The following is a 21,330-nucleotide window of genomic DNA, read 5'->3' on the forward strand; positions in this document are numbered from 1 at the left end:
TTTCTTTCTGAACAATATAATAGGTGTACTGTTTCAGGGCCTCACTAAATTTTTATTCCGAAAGACAATCCGAGACCTATCGAACGTACGTCAGATCGGAACCCAAGAACCTAAGCGAAGGCACGCCGGTACTCCTACTAACTGGTAAGACTCTTTTCTCCAATAAACATTTATATTTGCCTTTGAACTTGCAATGTATATATTTATGTACTTAACTATCTGCATGACATATTTTGCACGCGCACAATAGTGTATTACGCATGATAACGCACTTAACGGTCTAACCGGAGACTCGTGAAGCCGGGTATGAAGCCTTGTCCCCACGTGGTTGGGTAACATGCCCACGTGCAGGTTATTGTCGCTGCTTACTGCATTCTGCGTGTTGCATATTTGTTTAAATGTCAATGAACTTTAGGTACCTTATCAAACATTGAATTTTTGCCATTAACGATTGAAATAACGTAACATTATTGTGTAAAGTACATTATATAAATACTAGCAAATGTCAATGTCATGTGGGGGAGAAGTCATTGTTTTATTTTTTCACCAAGTGATGAAACTGGTATTATAAGTTTCATCATATTCCTTTTTTATTGCTTATTCAATTTGGAGGATGCTTAATTCTTGTATATACATAAAATTTTCGTTAAACCTAATTTTATTATTATTTGTCCATAATTACGTGTTATATAAAAATCCTATTCTGGGGTTGAGGAATAATAATTTCAAGGCTTGATATTAACTTTTATAAGCACTTTTTCTGTCGAGCAAATGACATTAACAACCTACCTGCCCGACTGGAAATTTGATTTGTCGAATTATGAAAATGATAAGTGAATGCTGTAGACACCATCTTCAGTACTTTAGGGTTTACTTACATAATGTAAACCCTGGAGTATAGAGGATGTGTAGACACTAGACAGTACATTTTCATACCCTTGCCTACCTCAAACTGTCCCATCTATATCTACATTTATAATCTTTAAGGATAAACTGTTACAGTAGTAAATTGCAATTGTTGCAAATGAACATGTTACTGGTAAGATAAGTAATAAATTGTTCTAGCTGTCCAGCTGTCTTATAAGGGGAAATAAATCAAGTCAAACCAGTGTCAAACCATTTTTATTAATTTTAGTATAGGCCTATAGGAAATTATTAATTCCGTGTGCTTATCTTATTATATTACAGAACTGCATATATCAAGCAATTTTGATAGAGCTATTTTGTTTTACACAAGTTTTCACAAGTTTACTTTCTTGTTTTGCCTTTAGATACCAGCCATGTACCGTTTACCAAGTATGCTGCGGCCTGTTTTGGCCCGTCAGGTTATGCCCTCCCTGACAAGGTCATATGCTAAAGATCTCAAATTTGGACCTGATGCCCGTGCTCTCATGCTGCAGGGTGTGGACACACTAGTTGATGCTGTTGCCGTTACCATGGGACCAAAGGTAATTGGTGAACAAAAATTTTGTAAATATGTGTCATCTTTCATTTACACAGTAGATTTGACTTAATTAAGAATCCCTACATACAAGGTTTACACTTGCTTGTTTTCCATCCAGTAATTTTTGTCTCAAAGGTCTAGTTACCAGATTTCCTTTGAGTTTCCTAACAATTGCTTTTCCAAAGATTTGGTTGATAATAAGCCCTGCAGACACATTTTAACTCTTCTAAACCTAAAGATTAAATAGTTCATTATAAAAACATTAGACATGGATGGATTTATACCATCTGATGCTGTATTACCTATATTATTTATGAATTTTGTTTACCTTTAGGGAAGAAATGTCATCATAGAACAAAGTTGGGGAAGCCCAAAAATTACCAAGGATGGTGTGACTGTAGCCAAAGCTGTGGACCTGACTGATAAGTACCAGAACATTGGTGCTAAATTAGTACAAGACGTAGCCAACAACACAAACGAGGAGGCTGGTGATGGTACAACTACTGCTTCCGTACTCGCCCGAGCCATAGCTAAGGAAGGCTTCGACAAAATCAGCAAGGGAGCTAACCCAGTCGAAATTAGAAGAGGTTATTTTCAAAATTATTTGTAAAGCATTCATATATTTCACATAAATCCTTATTTATCTGTTCATTGAAGTAGAACTGACAGATGCTGGAAGAAATACTTAATAGAGTAAGTGTTTTAAGTTATGTAATGCATTGTAGTCGTAATTGTAAAAATACTCTATAATATAATATTTCAGCTCTTTTTTCTTTCTCCAGGTGTGATGGCTGCAGTTGACGCTATTGTCACACAACTCAAGGCCATGTCTAAACCTGTGACTACCCCAGAGGAAATAGCACAGGTAAAGATTAATAGAATCGAGCATGGGTTTAACAGGCCCATGTTTGAATATTTTTCGGAAATTTTATCAAAAACTTGATGAAATAGCATTTTCACCTTGCTATCATTACCTAAATGAGTGAATGGTGTATTGTATTCAAATTGATGATGTCTTGGACAATGGGTGCTGCATGTGTTAATGACATCATTGTTGTGTGTGTCTTACCCCGGATTATCAGTTGTCTTTTCTTAGCAACCATGGGATATTCCTGTCAAGTACGGGAGAATATGAGAGAGAAAAACTTGTGTGACAAAAGTTTATGAATGTTGTATTACTAGGAAATGGTATGACTTGCTATTGTTCTGTAATTCTACTATTCTGAGTAAACCAACCGCAAGATGTAGAATTGGAGACAGGAATACTTGTATGTCCATATTCAATTTCTTAATTGATTGTTGACTTGCTATTATAATTAAGAAATGAATATAATTAAGAAACTCGCTTATAAGTAAATCAATAATATATATATATAAAAAAAATATGAAAAAAATGATGTAATTTTGATATTTCACAGGTTGCCACCATATCTGCTAACGGTGACAGAACAGTTGGAAACCTGATCTCTGATGCCATGAAGAAAGTAGGAAGGGATGGAGTTATCACTGTCAAGGTTAGTGTTAATAATCTACTAGTCCTGCTTTCCATGGTCAAGGTGTCTCTGAGTCTTACACAGGTTCAGTGGTAATGATTTAGCAGCTTACATTCTTCTGATTTAAAAGCTGTCTGTGGTCTGTAAGTCCCCTCTGACTCCAGCCTTATTCTTACAACAGTGAATATTTTACACTGCTGTATATTTACGTATATACCACTATCAAATAATGCACAAATTCTTGCCATGTCCTAAATGTCATTATAACAAGAGATCTGAATTTCTTTTAGGATGGAAAAACCTTGAATGATGAGCTGGAAACCATTGAAGGAATGAAATTTGACCGAGGGTACATTTCACCATACTTCATCAACTCCACCAAGGGTAAGGTTATGTAGAAAACATAGTTTGTTTTCTCTGCTAGTTTGATAATGGCTATTAATAAGCACCAGATCTACACCACAGTGATACATCTTTACACTCTGGTTTGTACACTGGTGCTACAGAAACGCATGTTCACTTTCCTACGGCATTGTTATTGTACTGCCCTGGGCATAAAACATGCCACATGTCTAGCTGAATTATATTTTATTTCACCAAATATAATGTTCAAACGTCTAATGTTTTATTATATCCTTATTTGTATAAGATGTCAGATCATTAATTAGGTCATTCACTACGATATTATCCAGCAGTGATGTCCAACAGGTCATTTGTCAGTACTGACTTTACTCGCACTGTTTTATATATGGCGTATTCTTTAGTGCCACATTAGAGTTGTTAAAGTTAAGTTGCATTGTGGGCTACTTTCAAGACACTTGCTAGGATTTAATATTGTTTTAGAGGTTATAGAAAAAATATCAAATCAGGAATGATATTGAAAATTATAATCTGGAGTCCTTGGTTAGCTAGATATTATAATGGAATAGCCCTGTATAACCTAGAACATGTTTTACTCTGTTCTTCCAATTCTCTGATAGACCTGCATCATAGCGGTTTAATAGATAAATATGACAATGATGTCATTAAATATGTTATCTATGTTGTGCACTTGATCTACCCCTGGATGCCATATCTGACATTCTGGTTTGTACACTGGTGCTATAGTAACACATGTTCACTTTCCCATAGCGTCTTAGTGACGCTCTGGGCATTAAAGCATGTCACATTATTTGATATCTTATTCATCACTGAATTGTATTCTTCAATCTTTGTCCTTTAGTCTTCTGTACATGTATATAAAGTAAAAACTAATATAATGGGCTACGATTACTTTTTCAGGTGCTAAGTGCGAGTACCAGGATTGTTTGGTGTTGTTCAGTGAGAAAAAGATCTCTTCAATCCAAGGCATTATTCCAGCCCTAGAGTTGGCAAACCAGGCTAGAAAACCCCTGTTGATCATTGCTGAGGATATTGATGGGGAAGCTCTGAGCACCCTTGTTCTCAACAGGTTGGTTTCTTATCGAGGAAGTCCAAAATGGCTGATGCTATGAGGATTCTAAAGTTAATTACCCTAAATAGACTTTAATGCTATGGAAGAAGGAAAGTTATTGACTTCAAATGTAATCGTATTTGCTCAAGGAAATATCAAGTTTTCACCAACCTTTTATAAATTCCTCCAGAATCTCTTTATCATCATGACAAAGATCACTCAAATATTGTGACTAATCAAGATCTGCAAAAATTGTTATGGTCATCTAAATCTACATGAAATTCAGATAATACCACGATAATGTTTTCGATTTATAACTACACAGAAGAAAAAAACGGTTCCTTGTGTATGCACCTTACTCATTCCCCATTTTGTTGTCGTGTGACATCTTGGGATTACCTGGTGCACAAATTAAGTGTCTAAAGATAGACTGGGCTTGTTTCTACGAGTTTGGTCTACACACAGACATACAGATTGATTCTGTCTCCGTATGATGTGCTGTTTGCCAAAATTTTAATACACTCTAATTATATTCCTGAATTGTCTCTTCAGTTTGTTATTACCATGGCACTACAACAGTACTAACAAAATCTCCATACTATTTTATAGCTTTTGATTACTTTTATGGATTGCTGATTCTGATTTTGTGTGATACAGACTCAAGGTTGGACTACAAGTGTGTGCTGTGAAAGCTCCTGGGTTTGGTGATAACCGCAAGAACACACTAAAAGACATGGCCATCGCTACAGGAGGAGTGGTAAGATTATTAAACCTTTCACCCCTGATATTTTATAATGGACTGTTCAAGGTCTTTAAGAAGAATTATCCAATTGTGTTTTTAGGGGTGAATGAGTAATATGATTGGACCAGTTACCACATATTTGAAAAGTTGTCCAGCCCATTCTTATTGAGATAATTTACTAAGTATCCTAGCTGTCTATAATCATTATTATGATGTTGCCTGATTGCTGTGATGATTAAGGACATGGTTTCAATTTTTATCTGAAAGTTAATGATTATACATTCCTTGGCTGTCTGAGCGATCACATGGCAATATTTACATATTTATATATGACAAGGACTCCTCAGCCAGTTGGCTGATTTTTGTTTGATTGACTATTCTTAATTTTTTGTCTCCATTTTCGTAAAATATTACTTTTCTTTTGTAGATATTTGGTGATGATGGGGACATGTTCAAACTTGAGGATATCCAGATGCAAGATTTTGGCCAAATAGGAGAGGTTACAATCACTAAAGATGATACTCTAATAATTAGGGTAAGTTTATCCATAACTTTACATTAGCTACTCGTTACCTCATTAAAACAATTATAAGATACAGTGGCTAACACACCTATCACACCAAACAACTATCAGTGAAGCCAAGTTGGATACAGACGATGAAGAATCGGACTGATTGGGTTTATTTAGCCTGGTTGTGATAGAAAAAAACTATTTTTGATAATCAGAGAGTTATTGATCAGAATCTCCATTCTAATTGTTTAAATATTGACTATTTAAAATAACTAATAATAACTAAAGTCAAAGCACCTGCCATATTTGATACAAGGGTCTCCAACAGACATTGATTTTGAAGTGACTATTTCTTTTTGTTTTGATCTTAAATGTCCTTTTTTGTTTAGGGTAAAGGTTCCAAGGAGGATGTTGATAAACGAGCAGATCAAATTAGAGATGAAATCGAAATGAGCACCTCAGAATATGAAAAAGAAAAACTCAGTGAACGAGTGGCCAAGTTGTCAAATGGTGTGGCTGTTCTCAAAGTTAGTTTCTTGTCAACTAGATCTGAAATAAACATTGTAACATTCTTGAATTGACATTTATTTCTCGATATTTCTTGACATTATAGCAAAAAGTCTTGTTTGCCAACAAATAACATTATAAAGTATTTCTGATTGTGTACAGATAGAGTAAGTTCCATAATTGAAAAATTAATATGTTGGTAGTATGTCTTAACTTTGAGTCCATCAAAAGTTGGACAATTATTAGTATAAAACTTGATTTGGCATTGGTCACAATTGTCCTGATCAATAATGTCAAAAGAGTTACTTATGGACTGAAAACTCGGTCCCAGTAATGTAAGTTACATTCTTTTATAATGATAGGTATTCAATGATCATCTTACTATAACCCTATCATCTGCTTTTAGATTGGAGGTACCAGCGAGGTGGAGGTAAACGAGAAGAAGGACAGGGTTAACGATGCCCTGAACGCTACCAAGGCGGCCGTAGAGGAGGGAATCGTACCCGGGGGTGGCACCGCACTCATCCGATCTTTAGTAGCGCTGGAAAATGTAACAGGAGATAACGAGGACCAGAGAGCTGGTAAGTCTACAACAATAATTCCTTTAGTATGTTTTCTGACTTAGTTAGTGCCTTGAATATCACAGATGTTGTTTATTATGAATACATAAGATATGTGTCCAAAATCTAATCATAATGCTAGAGGAAATTTTTTTAAATGATATTTGAAGTTGTGACAATAATATGTGTGTAATCCTTGCATGCAAACTATAAACATATGTTTAAACTAAAGGCAAGAAAATGTAATACCTTGTTATCATGGTATTTCTGGATTCATTGTCACCCATATTGTCTGGGCAATATATATTGTACAAAATTTATTTTTTATTTTCCAGGTATTGAGATCATTAAGAAGGCCTTAAGATTGCCAGCTGTTACAATTGTAAAGAATACAGGAGTTGATCCATATGGTATTGTTGAGAAAGTTGCCAGTGGAGAAGGAGACTTTGGATACGATGCCATGAATGGAGAATTTGTAAACCTAATTGAGAGGGGTATAATTGACCCAACAAAGGTATGTAGATAAAGACATGTAAATGTAACTGATATATGCTTTACAAAGTAAGATACTGGTAGTTCAACAGTGAAATTGTTTTACCTAAAATGTAGAAGAAAAATACATAGCAAAGTTGCAAGGGAAAAAAATGCTTGCTATTAAGACTGTTTTCTCTAAAAATACATAACATGAAATTTATAAATCTTCAATACCGGTAAGTATACCAAATTTAGTTTGAATCCATCAAAGAATACAAGTAAAAATACATCCTGTAAAAAAAATGTTATGATGGAATAAAAGCAGAGTCTATAAAACTTGCTGTATGTAACCAGATATCTGCCAGTACTGATGTCAAATAGAGTAAGACTATTGCTACTATTTCCAGGTTGTGAGGACAGCTTTAGTAGATGCTGCTGGAGTTGCCTCCCTTCTTAGTACTGCGGAATGTGTTATAACGGAGATCCCCAAACCTGACCCACCAGCACCCATGGGAGGTGGTGGTATGGGTGGTATGGGAGGAATGGGTGGTATGGGCTTCTAGTTACCATAGAAACCATATATCATTCTTCTCATCACTATGGTAATCATGTACCTGTCTTTTTACCATGCAAACTAAGTACCAAAATGACTTGTGGGACTTCTTACTACCAGGCAGACTGTCATAGTAGTTACTGCTATACAGACTAAGGTGGGAACCAAATGTGATTCGTGTGGAGCTGATCGGCTCCAGACTTCATCGTATCTCGTACCAGAGACAGAGATAATGATGAGTGGATATGTCTGTTTTACTGTAATTAGACTTTAAAAAGGCTGGTTATAGTTTGTCATGAGGCAAGAAATCATGTACATAACTTTGTCAGGAACAACTGCAATTTTGTTTGATGTCATTAGTATTTACATTTTCATACCATTTCAACTTCACTCTTGCCATTCGCTTTATAGATGAACAATTAATGTAAACCTGGTATAAAGGTAGCAAGAATCATTTTCTATGAATTAAAACTGTCTGTTGTTCTATCTTTATTATAGTCTGAAGCAAATCCATCAGTACATTTCACACACAAGCTGTCATGTTCTTTTTATTATGTCCATGGTATCATGTGATTTGTATAGGAGCTGGTCTATATTTCATAACATTTATTGTATGTTATAGCATTTAAAATGTAATTTGGACTACAGCTAAACCATGGAAATGAAGAGAGAAAAAAATATTCTCCATAATGCTCTTTGAATAATAAGGTAAAAAGGGTTGAAGATGTGAAAGTGTTGATTCTTTCTTATTGACGAAATTTTGATGATGGGTTTGAAACCAATAGTTGTTACAAATATATGTATATCATCTTTGAACTGTTAAAGTTTTATGATGTTTGTTGGGCATTTCCTTGTCAAAATTTTTATTATCATATCCTTTCAAAACTAAATCATACATGTTTAAGGTGTTCATGTGAATCTGGAACAAAGTCAAAAGATGCTGTCTGTTGTATTCTATATTACAGCGATCTCCTATTAAGATGTAATCATATATGGCAAATCATCATGGAAAGAAATGAATGAGCATTGATGCAATACAGTGTTAAGAAAAATGTATTTTGGTTTGTCATAAAGAGTCAAACTTATATAAAGTATTATCAAATTACAAGAGTTGGGGGCAATGGTACAAGTTACAACTACTTACCTTAGTTACCTATAACACCCAAACTAAGTGTTGTGAAATAATTTGTTTACAGCTCAACTTATACGAAATATTTCATACCAATAGGAGGTTGATTTAGATTTTCAACAATAAGTTATTCTCAAAGAGTTTGTTTTGAGACGAGATGAGCTTTTTACAATCCCAAAATACACTTGTGTAACAGAATACCACACCAACAGGGATTGATGTGATGTGTGTAATCAGAATTAAATTAGAAATATAAAATAGAATTATGATATTTTAATGCAGAATAATTTGGTGTGTTTGGAATTCCTTATATGCTAGTTAGGTAATGTAGGTATGTGTGAAAGAATTGTGTGATTTTATATGAAAGTAATAAAAGAAAAAAAGCTCAGTTCTCTAGACTTGTTCTTTATAAAGCATGTCTGGTGCCATTTATTAGCTTGCTTGGCCTTAAGAGCGGGTGAGTTAGGCAGCATGGTTACGTTATGTCCTCTCAATATTTTCTTTAAAAAAAGTTAAAACTGGTCATGAAGGACCAAGTGAATTGTTGGTTTGAACTTATCTGAAGCGTCCTTTGTGAAGGGAAGCCACCTCAGGAATCAATCCTTCTATCAACAATCGACTGAATTCTTCCACATAACTGTTGGTTGGGATTTAATTGGACTTGCCCACCAGGAAAAATTGTCTATTTGGCTATTTCCATAATATAAACAACTTTGAAACAAAACATTGAATATCACTCGTATTTGAATCCCTGTGAATTTGGGATCAAAATCATATTAATGGCTAAAACTAAGTATTGGAGGGGATTGATTGATTCACTTGAAAATCTGTATTGAATGAGACATGGGTCAATATTACTATACATTGTGTATAGTGTAGTTGTCAAAGGGGTGGAAAATATTCCAGCTAGCTTCAGCGACCAACATGTCGTGCTCTTCTCAAAAAACAGTTTCTACTGTCGGTCATTTTACTTCATTCTGCCTGCCTGGTGGGCAAGTCTGACTATATTTGTATAATTTTAAAGTCCCCATATCCCATAAAGATACCATCAGGAAAACTTTGGTTATGAAGAAATTTTGACCTAGACTTTTGAACATCTAGAATGGTTGAAAGGCACTAAGGTGGGTCTACACATATATTAACTTAGTCTGCTAATCATTATTTTCTTTTGACTAAAAAAAACCCCTAATAATAAAAGCAGATTTAATGGACTAATATTAACTAACTAAATCTCGGATCCTTGTGGTCTGGAATCCATTCATCAACTTCATAAAACAAGAGGCCCAGAGGGCCTGTATCGCTCACCTGGTTTGTAATGCCAAGTAATGTTCTGAATACAAGTTCATTGTTTATTTTCTGAAGGAATTTGAATATTAACCTCTAATTCCCCTATTGGGCCCCACTTTTTCTGCTCCAGGGGGTCAAAGCCAAAATTTATACGAATTCTGTTAACCCCAAGGATGTTTCTGGCCAAATTTGGGTGGTACAATCCATGCAGAACTCTAGGACAAGTAGCGATTTTTAGGATTTACCTCTATTTCCCTTATCGGGCCCCGCCCCTCATGCCCCCCGGGGGTCAGAGCCAAAATTTATACAAGTTCTGTTCCCCTTCCCCCAAGGATGTGTCTGGCCAAATTTGGTTACAATCCATGCAGAACTCTAGGACAAGTAGCGATTTATAGAATTTACCTCTATTTCCCCTATTGGGCCCCGCCCCTCCTGCCCCCGGGGGGTCAGAGCCAAAATTTATACAAGTTCTGTTCCCCTTCCCCCAAGGATGTTTCTGGCCAAATTTGGTTACAATCCATCCAGAACTCTATGACTAGTAGCGATTTAAAGGAAATGTTGACGGACGGACGGACGACGGACGCCGCGCCATGATATAAGCTCACCGGCCCTTCGGGTCAGGTGAACTAAAAATGAATTTTTCAAAACCAAATTTTGACTGGTAGTAATCATGAGGTTGGGATTCATAAGTGTACATAATAAGTCGGACTGACATGACTCCATCAGGGCCTGAGGGGCTAGGCCACTTGGGCAACTTTGAATGTATAAAATATATTTACCTCCATGCTATATGAAAGGTGTATATCACTTTACACCATTTTATGGTTTTTAAGTGATAAGCAAAATATTTCTGAACTCATTTCATAAGAAAAAGTTGAAAAATCAATGATTTCATAATGAAATAGAGTAGAAATAATTTTTTTTTGTCTGCAGATCATTCATGGGTTGGTGAATTAAAGTTTAGAAAAAAAAAACACATTCAAAATTGAAGTAGGTCATTTGCTCTATTCTAGCATTCAAAACTTTTGGTGAAAACTTCATTTTTTTTATTTGATAGCTTGACATTGATGTTTACTTTATGAGAATCTCGAGCAACACCTACTCTGAAGGTAGGATATCAGAACGGAAAAACTGACAAAATTTATATTTGGGATATTAATCCTCATGGTCGCTTAGAAAAAAAAGATATATTGGATTTTTTTAACCCACCATCGGGCTATTCAATTCGCCTTTCAACCATGGTCCTTCCGTCCATTATCAATTCTTGGTACCGCTATTTCTCAATGAGATCTTTTTCAAATTTCATATGTAGGTTTCCCTTGGACTTTAGTTGTGCATATTGCATTTTGGGACTGATCGGTTGACAAGATGGCCAACCGGCCGCCATCTTGGATTTTGATAGTTAAAATTTGTTACAGCTATTTCTCAGAAAGTAACGAAGGGATCTGTCTCAAATTTCATGTGCAGGTTCCCAGAGGACTGTGTGCATATTGCATTTTGGGACTGATCGGTCAACAAGATGACTGACCGGCAGCCATCTTGGATTTTGATAGTTAAGTTTTTCCCGCTATTTCTCAGAAAGTAACCAAGGGATCTGTCTCAAATTTCATATATTGGTTCCCCTAGGACTCTTATTGTGTATATTGCATTTTTGGACTGATCGGTGAACAAGATGGCTGACCGGCAGCCATCTTGGATTTTGATAGTTAAAGTTTTAAAGTTTGTTACCGCTATTTCTCAGAAAGTGCTGAAGGGATCTGTCTCAAATTTCATATGTAGGTTCCCATAGGACTCTTGTTGTGCATATTGTATTTTGGGAAAGATCGGTGAACAAGATGGCCGACAGGCCGCCATCTTGGATTTTGATTGAAGTTTGTCACCGCTATTTCTCAAAAAGTACTGAAGTGATCTGTCTCAAATTTCATATCTAGGTTCCCCTAGGACTCTAGTTGTGCATATTGCATGTTGGGACTGATCAGTCAACAAGATGGACGATCAGTCGCCATCTAAATATTTGGATAGTAAAAGTTTGTTACTGCTATTTCCCAGAAAGTACAGAAGGGATCTGTCTCAAATTTCATATATTGGTTCCCCTAGGACTCTTATTGTGTATAATGCATTTTGGGACTGATCGGTGAACAAGATGGCTGACCGGCAGCCATCTTGGATTTTTATATTTGATAGATGAAGTTTGTTACTACGATATATATATATATCAGAAAGTAAGGAAAGGATCTTTCTCAAATGTCATATGGAGTATGTAGTAAAAGTTTGAAAAACAGAGAAAAGATCCATCTTTCCATTGTCAGACGTAGATCATTCTTTGGTGGGCGCCAAGATCCCTATGGGATCTCTTGTTATTTCATGTAGATCATTAAAAGTTTGTTTGTTTGTTTAAAGTATTAGGATGTTAGATAAAGAGTTATGAATGGCTTTGAACATTAATTTAAATTGCAAGAATCAAAGTTACTGTTGTTAAAACACCTCAATACTCAAGAGGATCAGATACATATGTACCTGCTTCTGGGTCTTTAGCATACTGACATGAAAAGTACTCTGACCTTCCTTCAAGGTCATAGGAAAGTTAATTAAATTGGAAGAGAAACAAGTGGTCACAATATTGAAGATCACAGAATGGCTTATATTACTATTAATGGTTAATAATAAGATCAAATAAATAACGAATAGTCATTATGACTTTTTTTATAATCAATCAATTCATTCACAAAGCATTGGTCAAATAAACATGAAACAAAGTCAAGAAGCTAATAAAATTTTAATATCAATATATCACACATAAAATGAAAGAATGAAAGTCTGATAATTCTATGGTATGTGGAAATGTTTGTTTCATTCATATTGGATTTGATGGTATTCCTTTCTTTGACACAACTTAAGTCCTGTTACCAGCTGGTTTATTTTGACATTACCAATCATGGCATGACTGGCGTCAATTGACAATATGAATTTAGTTTTCCATTTTTGATGTCAAAGTGTTGATGATGACTAACGCTGGGTGTTGGTGTGTAGAAGTTGGATCTTTTGCCATCTTACTGCCATAATAGACTGCAAAACAAAATTATTCATTACAGGTATTTATATTGATTTATCTCTAATCATATTACAGAGTTATCTGCACTAGCGGGTAGGTCTTAATTGTGACGTCATGTGTTTCGGAGTGTAACGTCATACGTTTCGGAGAAAACGACGTGAATTGGGCTCACAAAATAATGACGTCGCAATCAATACCTACCTGCAAGGGAAGGACCTCTGTAATGTGCAAAGAGGTATTTATATTGATTTATCTCTAATTCATTTATAACTTGTAGATAACATCTAATCTTCATTTCTTGAAAGTTGTGACAACCCTAGTTACTTGCTAGACATAGCATTTGTTTACAGTTTGTATTTTTCATAATCATCCAATACATTTAAACAAAAAAATATACTTTTTAATAGTTCAAGACAACATATGACTCCAATATTTCTCGGTTTTAAGATGAAAGCAGCTGATTTAGCTTCATACCTTGTAGCTGAAAAAAATCATATCTGATAGAGGCAACATCGACCTTCGCCTACATTTAAGTTATTGAAGGTATGATTTTTTTTTAGATTCATATAAGTCAAATTGTTTAGGGTTACCCGACTGACCCTAAGTTTTTACCCCTAACCCTATTTTTTTGCACTTTTCTTCGAAAAAAACCCAACTAAAAGTCAGGATTTCTATCTCAGACTCTGGTTTCGACCATTACTTTTGAGTGAAAGACACTTAAAAAATAAATCCTGACCTACCGACCCTATTTCTTTTGCCAAAGTAACACTAAACAGACATTTTTTTGCCTAATATTTAATAGTATTAATATGAACAAACCTTTGCCATGACAGTTCTGGCATACCTTCGTCAGCTCCTTTTTTGAAACCTGCCGATAAATTGAAACCAAATTAAAAAGTATATTATACAGTAAGTTATAATTTGAAGCTTATTGCAAATGAGGAAACATAAAATACTCATACAGAGTACATATTAGTATAGGCATGCAGGTACATGTATATTATAGCTGACTTTTCAGAAATGACAAATTTTTCTCTACAACAGTATCTAAGTTTATATCGGTATACAATGTATGACAGAACACTGATAAATTTTACTATCATAGGCTACATGAGTATTTTGTACGTACTCAAATACGATTTTCAACCTTGGCTTTGGACTACAAAATAGTAATCGACCTTGACCACAGGGACTAGTTAATAATGATAATATAAGATTAGTCGCAGTTATGTTAATTTTAATCATGTTCATGTATTTACCATACATCTTACATATCCGGACCCTGTAACTGTGTCGTACGACGTATCATTAATATAGTGACGTCACAAGTCCTTGTGTCTATGCGGGGCCGTTTTTGATTATGCGGTTTGACTGGTTGGACCTAGTTGTTCGTTTATGAATTAAAGACGGGCTTGGCGATTTTATATTGTTTTCAGTCGAGCTTTGACAAAGCCATCACAGGCTTGTATCATAAACTGCAGGTCTGTTTTTTTTTACAAACGGTCGAACCGGTTGTTCCGAATAAACGAAAACGGCCTTGGATAGGCTAGCTGACGAAATAGGGATAATATGTTTACTGGGTATCTCTAGAACGCCTGACATAATTGACAAATATATAAATAAAAACTTATACTCTAAAACCTTAACAAATATCTCAATAACGCCTTTACTGTATAGTAGCAGTAACTGAATAAAGATTATAACTTATATAAGCAAGCGACCGGTGGTCCGCCACCATCAGTGACCATGGCCACCCATTGCATGCATTGTATAATGAATTGATGTGGACGTATATACGCACCCAAGTATATTACAACTGGCATGAACCCATACTGAAAGGTCACTCTTGCACAGTTCAAAACTGTTGATACTCTCTTTTTCATCTCAGGACTCATCTTTGACTGTTTTATGCGACGAAATCAAGCATGTGAAAACCGGAAAGGAAGTTTACGATTATTTATAAATAGAAAGTCGAAATTCCGGTACACTGTTTCCGGAAACTTACAATATAACATTATTCAATACACGTAGATAACTGTATTCAATAATAAAAAAAAAAAAAATAGCATGGCATGAATTATTCTTAATAAAGATACATAAAATCTTCTATGTCTGTCATGTATAACGCTAAAAAAGTAACTGATTCTCAGTCCCCTGTAACAGTTATGATTGTATTTCGAATGACTGCAAGTGCTCTGGGCATTGTCAGAGCTACATAATATGTATCAGTAAAGACAAAAATTGGTTAAATTTTAAATGAAACGATGCAAACTTCAAATGCTTTGTTTTCATGGCCAGTTTTAAAACTGATATTCAATCGAAAGTGATAAACAAATAATTATATTTTTTGTAAATTTTATTGTTACATTTTCAATTAAAACTACAACATTATAATTACGCCATAATCAATTATCATATACAAGTGTTTTCATTATACAAAATCCAACATTACATCTTTTTTTAACTTATTTTCATTCAGGCTTTCATATGCAATACACATTACATAATTAATTCCTTATTATCATTCTCATTGTTACCATCCTCACCTCTAAATTATCAACCATGCATACATACAAAATACTATCTCCATCATCATCATTCCACACATTCTAAAGTCATTATCACATCTGCAAACCACATTCATTCACTCAGTCGATTTATAGCTTCATCCATTTATTAACACTGCACTAGCTATGATCTTCACATTCAATCATCATTTTCATCTACCAACATTACATCTTGAACCTGACTATTTCAGTTTGACTTTGCTTGGTGGTGCCAGTACATTGTATCTATTACCCAAACACACTCACTACCACTCATCGTGTCTGATAATCCGGAATTGTAAATGCTTGTCAGGTTGCTAGCGCGTTATGGCTTCATCATGAGTTTTTTTTTAGTAGAAAGCATTATCGCACATAATGAACTAGGGAACATCTTGTGTGTCAGTCGACAGGGAGTCTAAATAAACGTGGCCATAATACATTGTCGATATGCCATGTATCCCACTGACTTCCATCCTCTAATGACCATTACTATTGCTGTTCCACAGTGTAACTCTCACCATCATGACCAAGTTACTCTTTATTCCGAATTTCCGATATCGGAAATTTTAATTTGAAGTTGGAAGAAGCACATTTCCCTATATGTCGGAAATTCTATTGCCGATATCGGAAATCTAATTTCCCACGCATCGCCAAGCCAGTACACTGATATCGGAAATTACTTTTAATTTCTGATATCGGAAATTCTAATTCTGATATTGGAAATAGAACATACCATATCAGAATTAGAATTTCTGATATCGGAAATTCGGAATAAAGAGTATAACGATCTCTAAACACCGGGTGTAGAGATTGGAAGTGACCGAAACCCCTGAAGTATCGAGGATGGTTACCGATGAACCCTTTGGCAACCGTCTTCATGTCACCACGATTATTTGTCCTACAAACACGCGCCTGTTCTCTCATGCCATCCTCTTTATACACGTTATACCATTAGACACCGTTCTCATACCATTAGACACCGTTCTCATATGACAACGACTATTTAATATAATCGATGTCCCCTCGCGAACAACACCCGTCTTTGTATGACCACGACTTTTGGTGTCCACTCGCGATCATATGACCACGACTATTGGTGTCCACTCGCGATCACACGACCACGACTTTTGGTGTCAACTCGAGATCATACGACTACGACTTTTGGTGTCCACTCGCGATCATATGACCACGACTATTGGTGTCCACTCGCATTGATATGACCACGACTTTTGGTGTCCACTCGCGATCACACGACCACGACTTTTGGTGTCCACCATCCTCGATACTCCAGGGCTTCCGATCACTTACGATCTCTACACCCCTGGACTATCTCATATAGTAAAACTGGAGGCAACAGAATAGAACAGGTAACTTAGTCATTTGATGTACATCAAAAGAGCCGTATAACGGTACACTGTGGTTGACTGTGTGGCTTTGATGTTAGGCGTCGCTCTCTCTGTAGTCTTCAAATGAAATATTTGCTAGCCCGTGATTGGTCAAATGTTTTCCGCTGAGCTGCCTTCAATTTCACTGTGAGATAGTCCAGGGGTGTAGAGATCGTAAGTGATCGGAAGCCCTGGAGTATCGAGGATGGGTGTCCACTAGCGATCATATGACCACGACTTTTAGTGTCCGCTCGCGATCATATGACCACGACTATTGGTGTCCACTCGCGATCACACGACCACGACTTTTGGTGTCCACTCGCGATCACACGACCACGACTTTTGGTGTCAACTCGCGTTGATAAGACCACGACTATTGGTGTTCACTCGCGGTGATATGACCACGACTATTGGTGTCAACTCGCGTTGATAAGACCACGACTATTGGTGTTCACTCGCGGTGATATGACCACGACTATTGGTGTTCACTCGCGTTGATATGACCACGACTATTGGTGTTCACTCGCAAACGACACCCGTCCTCATATGACCATGGCTGTTGGGGTCTCCTAGAATTAGAAATACGAGTGTTTGTTAATTAGCAATCGTTATATGGTTGTGACTATTAGTGTTCCATAAATACGACGCCTAAATGGCCATGACGTTTTGTTGTTTCCATGGATACTCGTTCTCTATGACTGTTGGTGTCCTCTAGTTATCGTTATTTGCCTATAAATCGTACCAAGTTTACATTGTCATTGCTTTTAAGATATCCGTCATGGTGTTGTCTAGCATATCAGTTGATGTGTGTATATTGGCAGTTATACAGCCAAAGATAAAACTTTAAAAAACAGAAAGTTCTTATACATCTCCGAAAATAGCCACGTCTAAAGTGTATTAAAATTTACGATTACTAACCTCTAGTGTTGTATCATTATTGGTAATGTAAAAAGCAATAAATAATATGTGTTAAGGATTTTGCTGACAAATCAAACACTATTAAGTATCAGTTGCTGTTAAGTTATTGGTCGTTTAGTGGTAGTCAAGAGCTACACTCCCGGACACTAACAAAGAATTAGTCACACGAGGAAACAGCACCACTGGCTTTATAAAGCCGTCTTCAAATGAACGGTCCGCAGAAGAAGGCGATTAGCTCAAGTAAGCATTCTTTACCTGAAAGCTTCCAACTCTTTGCAAAGCTGAAATGGCGAAAATGTGGTATGTATTCCTGTCAGGAATACTGTCAGTTATGTACGTAAAAGAAGTGTCGTCTCAAGGTCATGGAGCAAGAATCATCAACCAATGGCGATCATTGAATTATTCTTGGCAGAGTGGAACGTTCAAACACTTCATAACGAGCAAGGAATTTATAATTGAAAACAATATCATATCTGGAGTGAAAGTGTTGGATGGAAATGTTTACGTAACTGTTCCCAGATGGAAGCCGGGCGTCCCATCAACATTGAACAAGGTCATAACTGATCCAGGGAATGGAAATGAAAGTATTTTGGAGCCATTTCCTAATTGGGAAATGCAGACTGTGGGCGACTGTAACGCCCTACAGTATGTCCAAAGCATGGAAGTGGACCCTAACACAGGGTACATGTGGATTATTGATGTAGGACGCATAGACACCTTAACGGAAAATCCACAAAACTTATGTCCAGCCAAACTCGTCATCTACGATGTCAGAAATCAACAGGTTGTGCACGTGCATGAATTCTCTGATAACGTTGTGCCAAGGACATCCAATTTTCTGAACGATATAGTTCTGGACTATGTGAACGGTGTCGCTTCATATGCATATATAACCGACTCTTCCCAGGCCAGCCTGATCGTGTATGACCGTGACAGGGATTCCTCTTATTTCTTTAAGCATCCGTCGATGGAAGTGGAGGCTGGCGCGGAGTCGATTTTAGTTAACGGCAATAATCTCACGACTAGGGTCCACATCAATGGAATAGCTATGAGCTACGACTTCCGGTTTGTCTACTATTGTGCCTTGAATGCCTATTGGATGTACAAGATACCAACCTATGTTTTGAGGAACCAATCAGCTACGTTTACTGTTGAAACAGTCGGACGCAAAAACGACCTTACGGGCGGAATGGTGGCTACCGACAAGGCATTGTATTACGGCAGTTTGACCAGGAATGCTGTCAACAAGTGGCCCGTTAGTCCCAACAGCGTCGAGATACCGATCCTCTCCGATGACATTAGTCTTCGTTGGGTTGATTCCTTGGCGATGGACGACCAACAGAACCTTTGGCTTGTTGCTAATGGTCTGGATTTGTTTCTGACGGACAGAATGAATTTTAAGGAAACTAACATGTTCATCTGGAAAATACGTGTTGGAGAGCATGGGTACTTAACTACCGCAAACCAGCGGACAACAGACGATGACAATGGGGGTATGGTGTTAGGCTAACTTGGAAACACAGTCTTACATTGGACCCATGTTTATGATATCCCGCACTTACTGGTGCTGATAATTTACGTTTGATTTCTGTAAACGCAAACTGTAATTCACCACAGACTATTATTTAAGCTATTTCAACACTGCTATATCAAGTACCATGCTAAAGTAGTTTTATTAGTTTTTAATGTTTTTCAGCTCGCTTAGATTTAGATGTTGTGACTGCAGAACCACCTGGAATTATTGTTTAGGTATAAATATGCTTGCTCTTGTTACATTATGGATTTTTATGCTTCTTTGTATAGTTACGAATGCTGTTTCAGTAACGTGTTGTGTTTCTATTCTCTGGTGCAAGGTTTTCAACTTTTCATATATGTATTATTTTGACAATCACTGGTTTAGTTAATCCATATTGCTGCCGCCTATATTGTTACCATATTGGGAATTTGATATCCTTCTCGTATGGTATAGTTGTCGATCATTTACACCATTCAAACACCTCGACTAAGCAGTCATTGGCCAAATACTTCGGAGAGTAGAAATATAAATTATCACGAATGTACAACGTCTATCTGTTTGGTCTAGTCTCAGGAGGAGGGCGAATGTCACATGCTTTAAATCACTGTTATCGACATTTTGATAGACGATACACATACATGATTTATAGGGAGGCAGTCGGACAGGAAAAGAAAAATAAATGGAGGATTTTTACGGGATCACAATATATACAATAACTCAATATAACAGTTTATTGTCGGTTTGTTGTAGCATCTACATGTAGTTTGGAGGATTTTTACGGGATTACAATATATACAATAACTCAATATAACAGTTTTTTGACCGCTTGTTGTAGCATCTACATGTAGTTTGGAGGATTTTTACGGGATCACAATATATACAATAACTCAATATAACAGTTTATTGTCGGTTTGTTGTAGCATCTACATGTAGTTTGGAGGATTTTTACGGGATTACAATATATACAATAACTCAATATAACAGTTTTTTGACCGCTTGTTGTAGCATCTACATGTAGTTTGGAGGATTTTTACGGGATCACAATATATACAATAACTCAATATAACAGTTTACTGACCGCTTGTTGTAGCATCTACATGTAGTTTGGAGGATTTTTACGGGATCACAATATATACAATAACTCAATATAACAGTCGTTTTATTGTCGTTTGGAGTTTTTGTTTGGTGTAGCATCTACATGTAGTTTGGAGGATTTTTACGGGATCACAATATATACAATAACTCAATATAACAGTTTATTGACCGCTTGTAGCATCTACATGTAGTTTGGAGGATTTTTACGGGATCACAATATATACAATAACTCAATATAACTAGCATCTACATGTAGTTTGGAGGATTTTTACGGGATCACAATATATACAATAACTCAATATAACAGTTTATTGACCGCTTGTAGCATCTACATGTAGTTTGGAGGATTTTTACGGGATCACAATATATACAATAACTCAATATAACAGTTTATTGACCGCTTTGTAGCATCTACATGTAGTTTGGAGGATTTTTACGGGATCACAATATATACAATAACTCAATATAACAGTTTATTGTCGGTTTGTTGTAGCATCTACATGTAGTTTGGAGGATTTTTACGGGATTACAATATATACAATAACTCAATATAACAGTTTTTTGACCGCTTGTTGTAGCATCTACATGTAGTTTGGAGGATTTTTACGGGATCACAATATATACAATAACTCAATATAACAGTTTACTGACCGCTTGTTGTAGCATCTACATGTAGTTTCATTAAT

The 21,330-nt window shown here is 36.2% G+C and overlaps 2 protein-coding genes, 1 long non-coding RNA gene and 1 other non-coding gene across 4 annotated transcripts; 3 read left to right on the plus strand and 1 right to left on the minus strand.

Annotated features, from left to right (window-relative positions):
• The first annotated feature begins 34 nt into the window (after positions 1–34).
• On the plus strand, positions 35–9,233 carry LOC138314656 (heat shock protein 60A-like). The gene is made up of 13 exons (XM_069255111.1): positions 35–144; positions 1,272–1,448; positions 1,779–2,031; positions 2,227–2,309; positions 2,863–2,958; positions 3,228–3,321; positions 4,219–4,387; positions 5,027–5,126; positions 5,539–5,646; positions 6,012–6,149; positions 6,536–6,710; positions 7,025–7,203; positions 7,571–9,233. Exons 2-13 carry the CDS (start codon positions 1,281–1,283, stop codon positions 7,724–7,726), a joined length of 1,719 nt encoding a protein of 572 aa, XP_069111212.1. The 5' UTR covers positions 35–144; positions 1,272–1,280; the 3' UTR covers positions 7,727–9,233.
• On the plus strand, positions 5,335–5,412 carry LOC138317107 (small nucleolar RNA SNORD53/SNORD92). The gene has a single exon (XR_011207727.1). It is a non-coding gene; the product is annotated as a small nucleolar RNA SNORD53/SNORD92 (small nucleolar RNA).
• Positions 9,234–12,889: 3,656 nt separating the features above from the next.
• Positions 12,890–15,144, minus strand: LOC138314658 (uncharacterized). The gene is made up of 3 exons (XR_011207405.1): positions 14,986–15,144; positions 14,004–14,052; positions 12,890–13,198 (listed from the first exon to the last, which is right to left on the minus strand). It is a non-coding gene; the product is annotated as an uncharacterized lncRNA (long non-coding RNA).
• Positions 15,145–18,183: 3,039 nt separating this feature from the next.
• Positions 18,184–20,698, plus strand: LOC138314660 (protein yellow-like). Its single transcript, XM_069255113.1, has one exon. The coding sequence runs from the start codon at positions 18,320–18,322 to the stop codon at positions 19,541–19,543; it is 1,224 nt and encodes a 407-aa protein (XP_069111214.1). The 5' UTR covers positions 18,184–18,319; the 3' UTR covers positions 19,544–20,698.
• The last annotated feature ends 632 nt before the right edge of the window (positions 20,699–21,330 follow it).

Source organism: Argopecten irradians, chromosome 2 (assembly GCF_041381155.1).
Source record: "Argopecten irradians isolate NY chromosome 2, Ai_NY, whole genome shotgun sequence".
Lineage (NCBI taxonomy): Eukaryota > Metazoa > Mollusca > Bivalvia > Pectinida > Pectinidae > Argopecten > Argopecten irradians.

Excerpts from the sequence above, each read along its gene's own strand:
- LOC138314656 (XM_069255111.1), top strand. The coding sequence starts at position 1,281 with ATGTACCGTTTACCAAGTATGCTGCGGCCTGTTTTGGCCCGTCAGGTT. Across the intron at positions 3,322-4,218 it reads CTTCATCAACTCCACCAAGG|GTGCTAAGTGCGAGTACCAG; the intron begins GTAAGGTTATGT and ends TTACTTTTTCAG. Across the intron at positions 7,204-7,570 it reads GTATAATTGACCCAACAAAG|GTTGTGAGGACAGCTTTAGT; the intron begins GTATGTAGATAA and ends TACTATTTCCAG.
- LOC138314660 (XM_069255113.1), top strand. The coding sequence starts at position 18,320 with ATGGCGAAAATGTGGTATGTATTCCTGTCAGGAATACTGTCAGTTATG.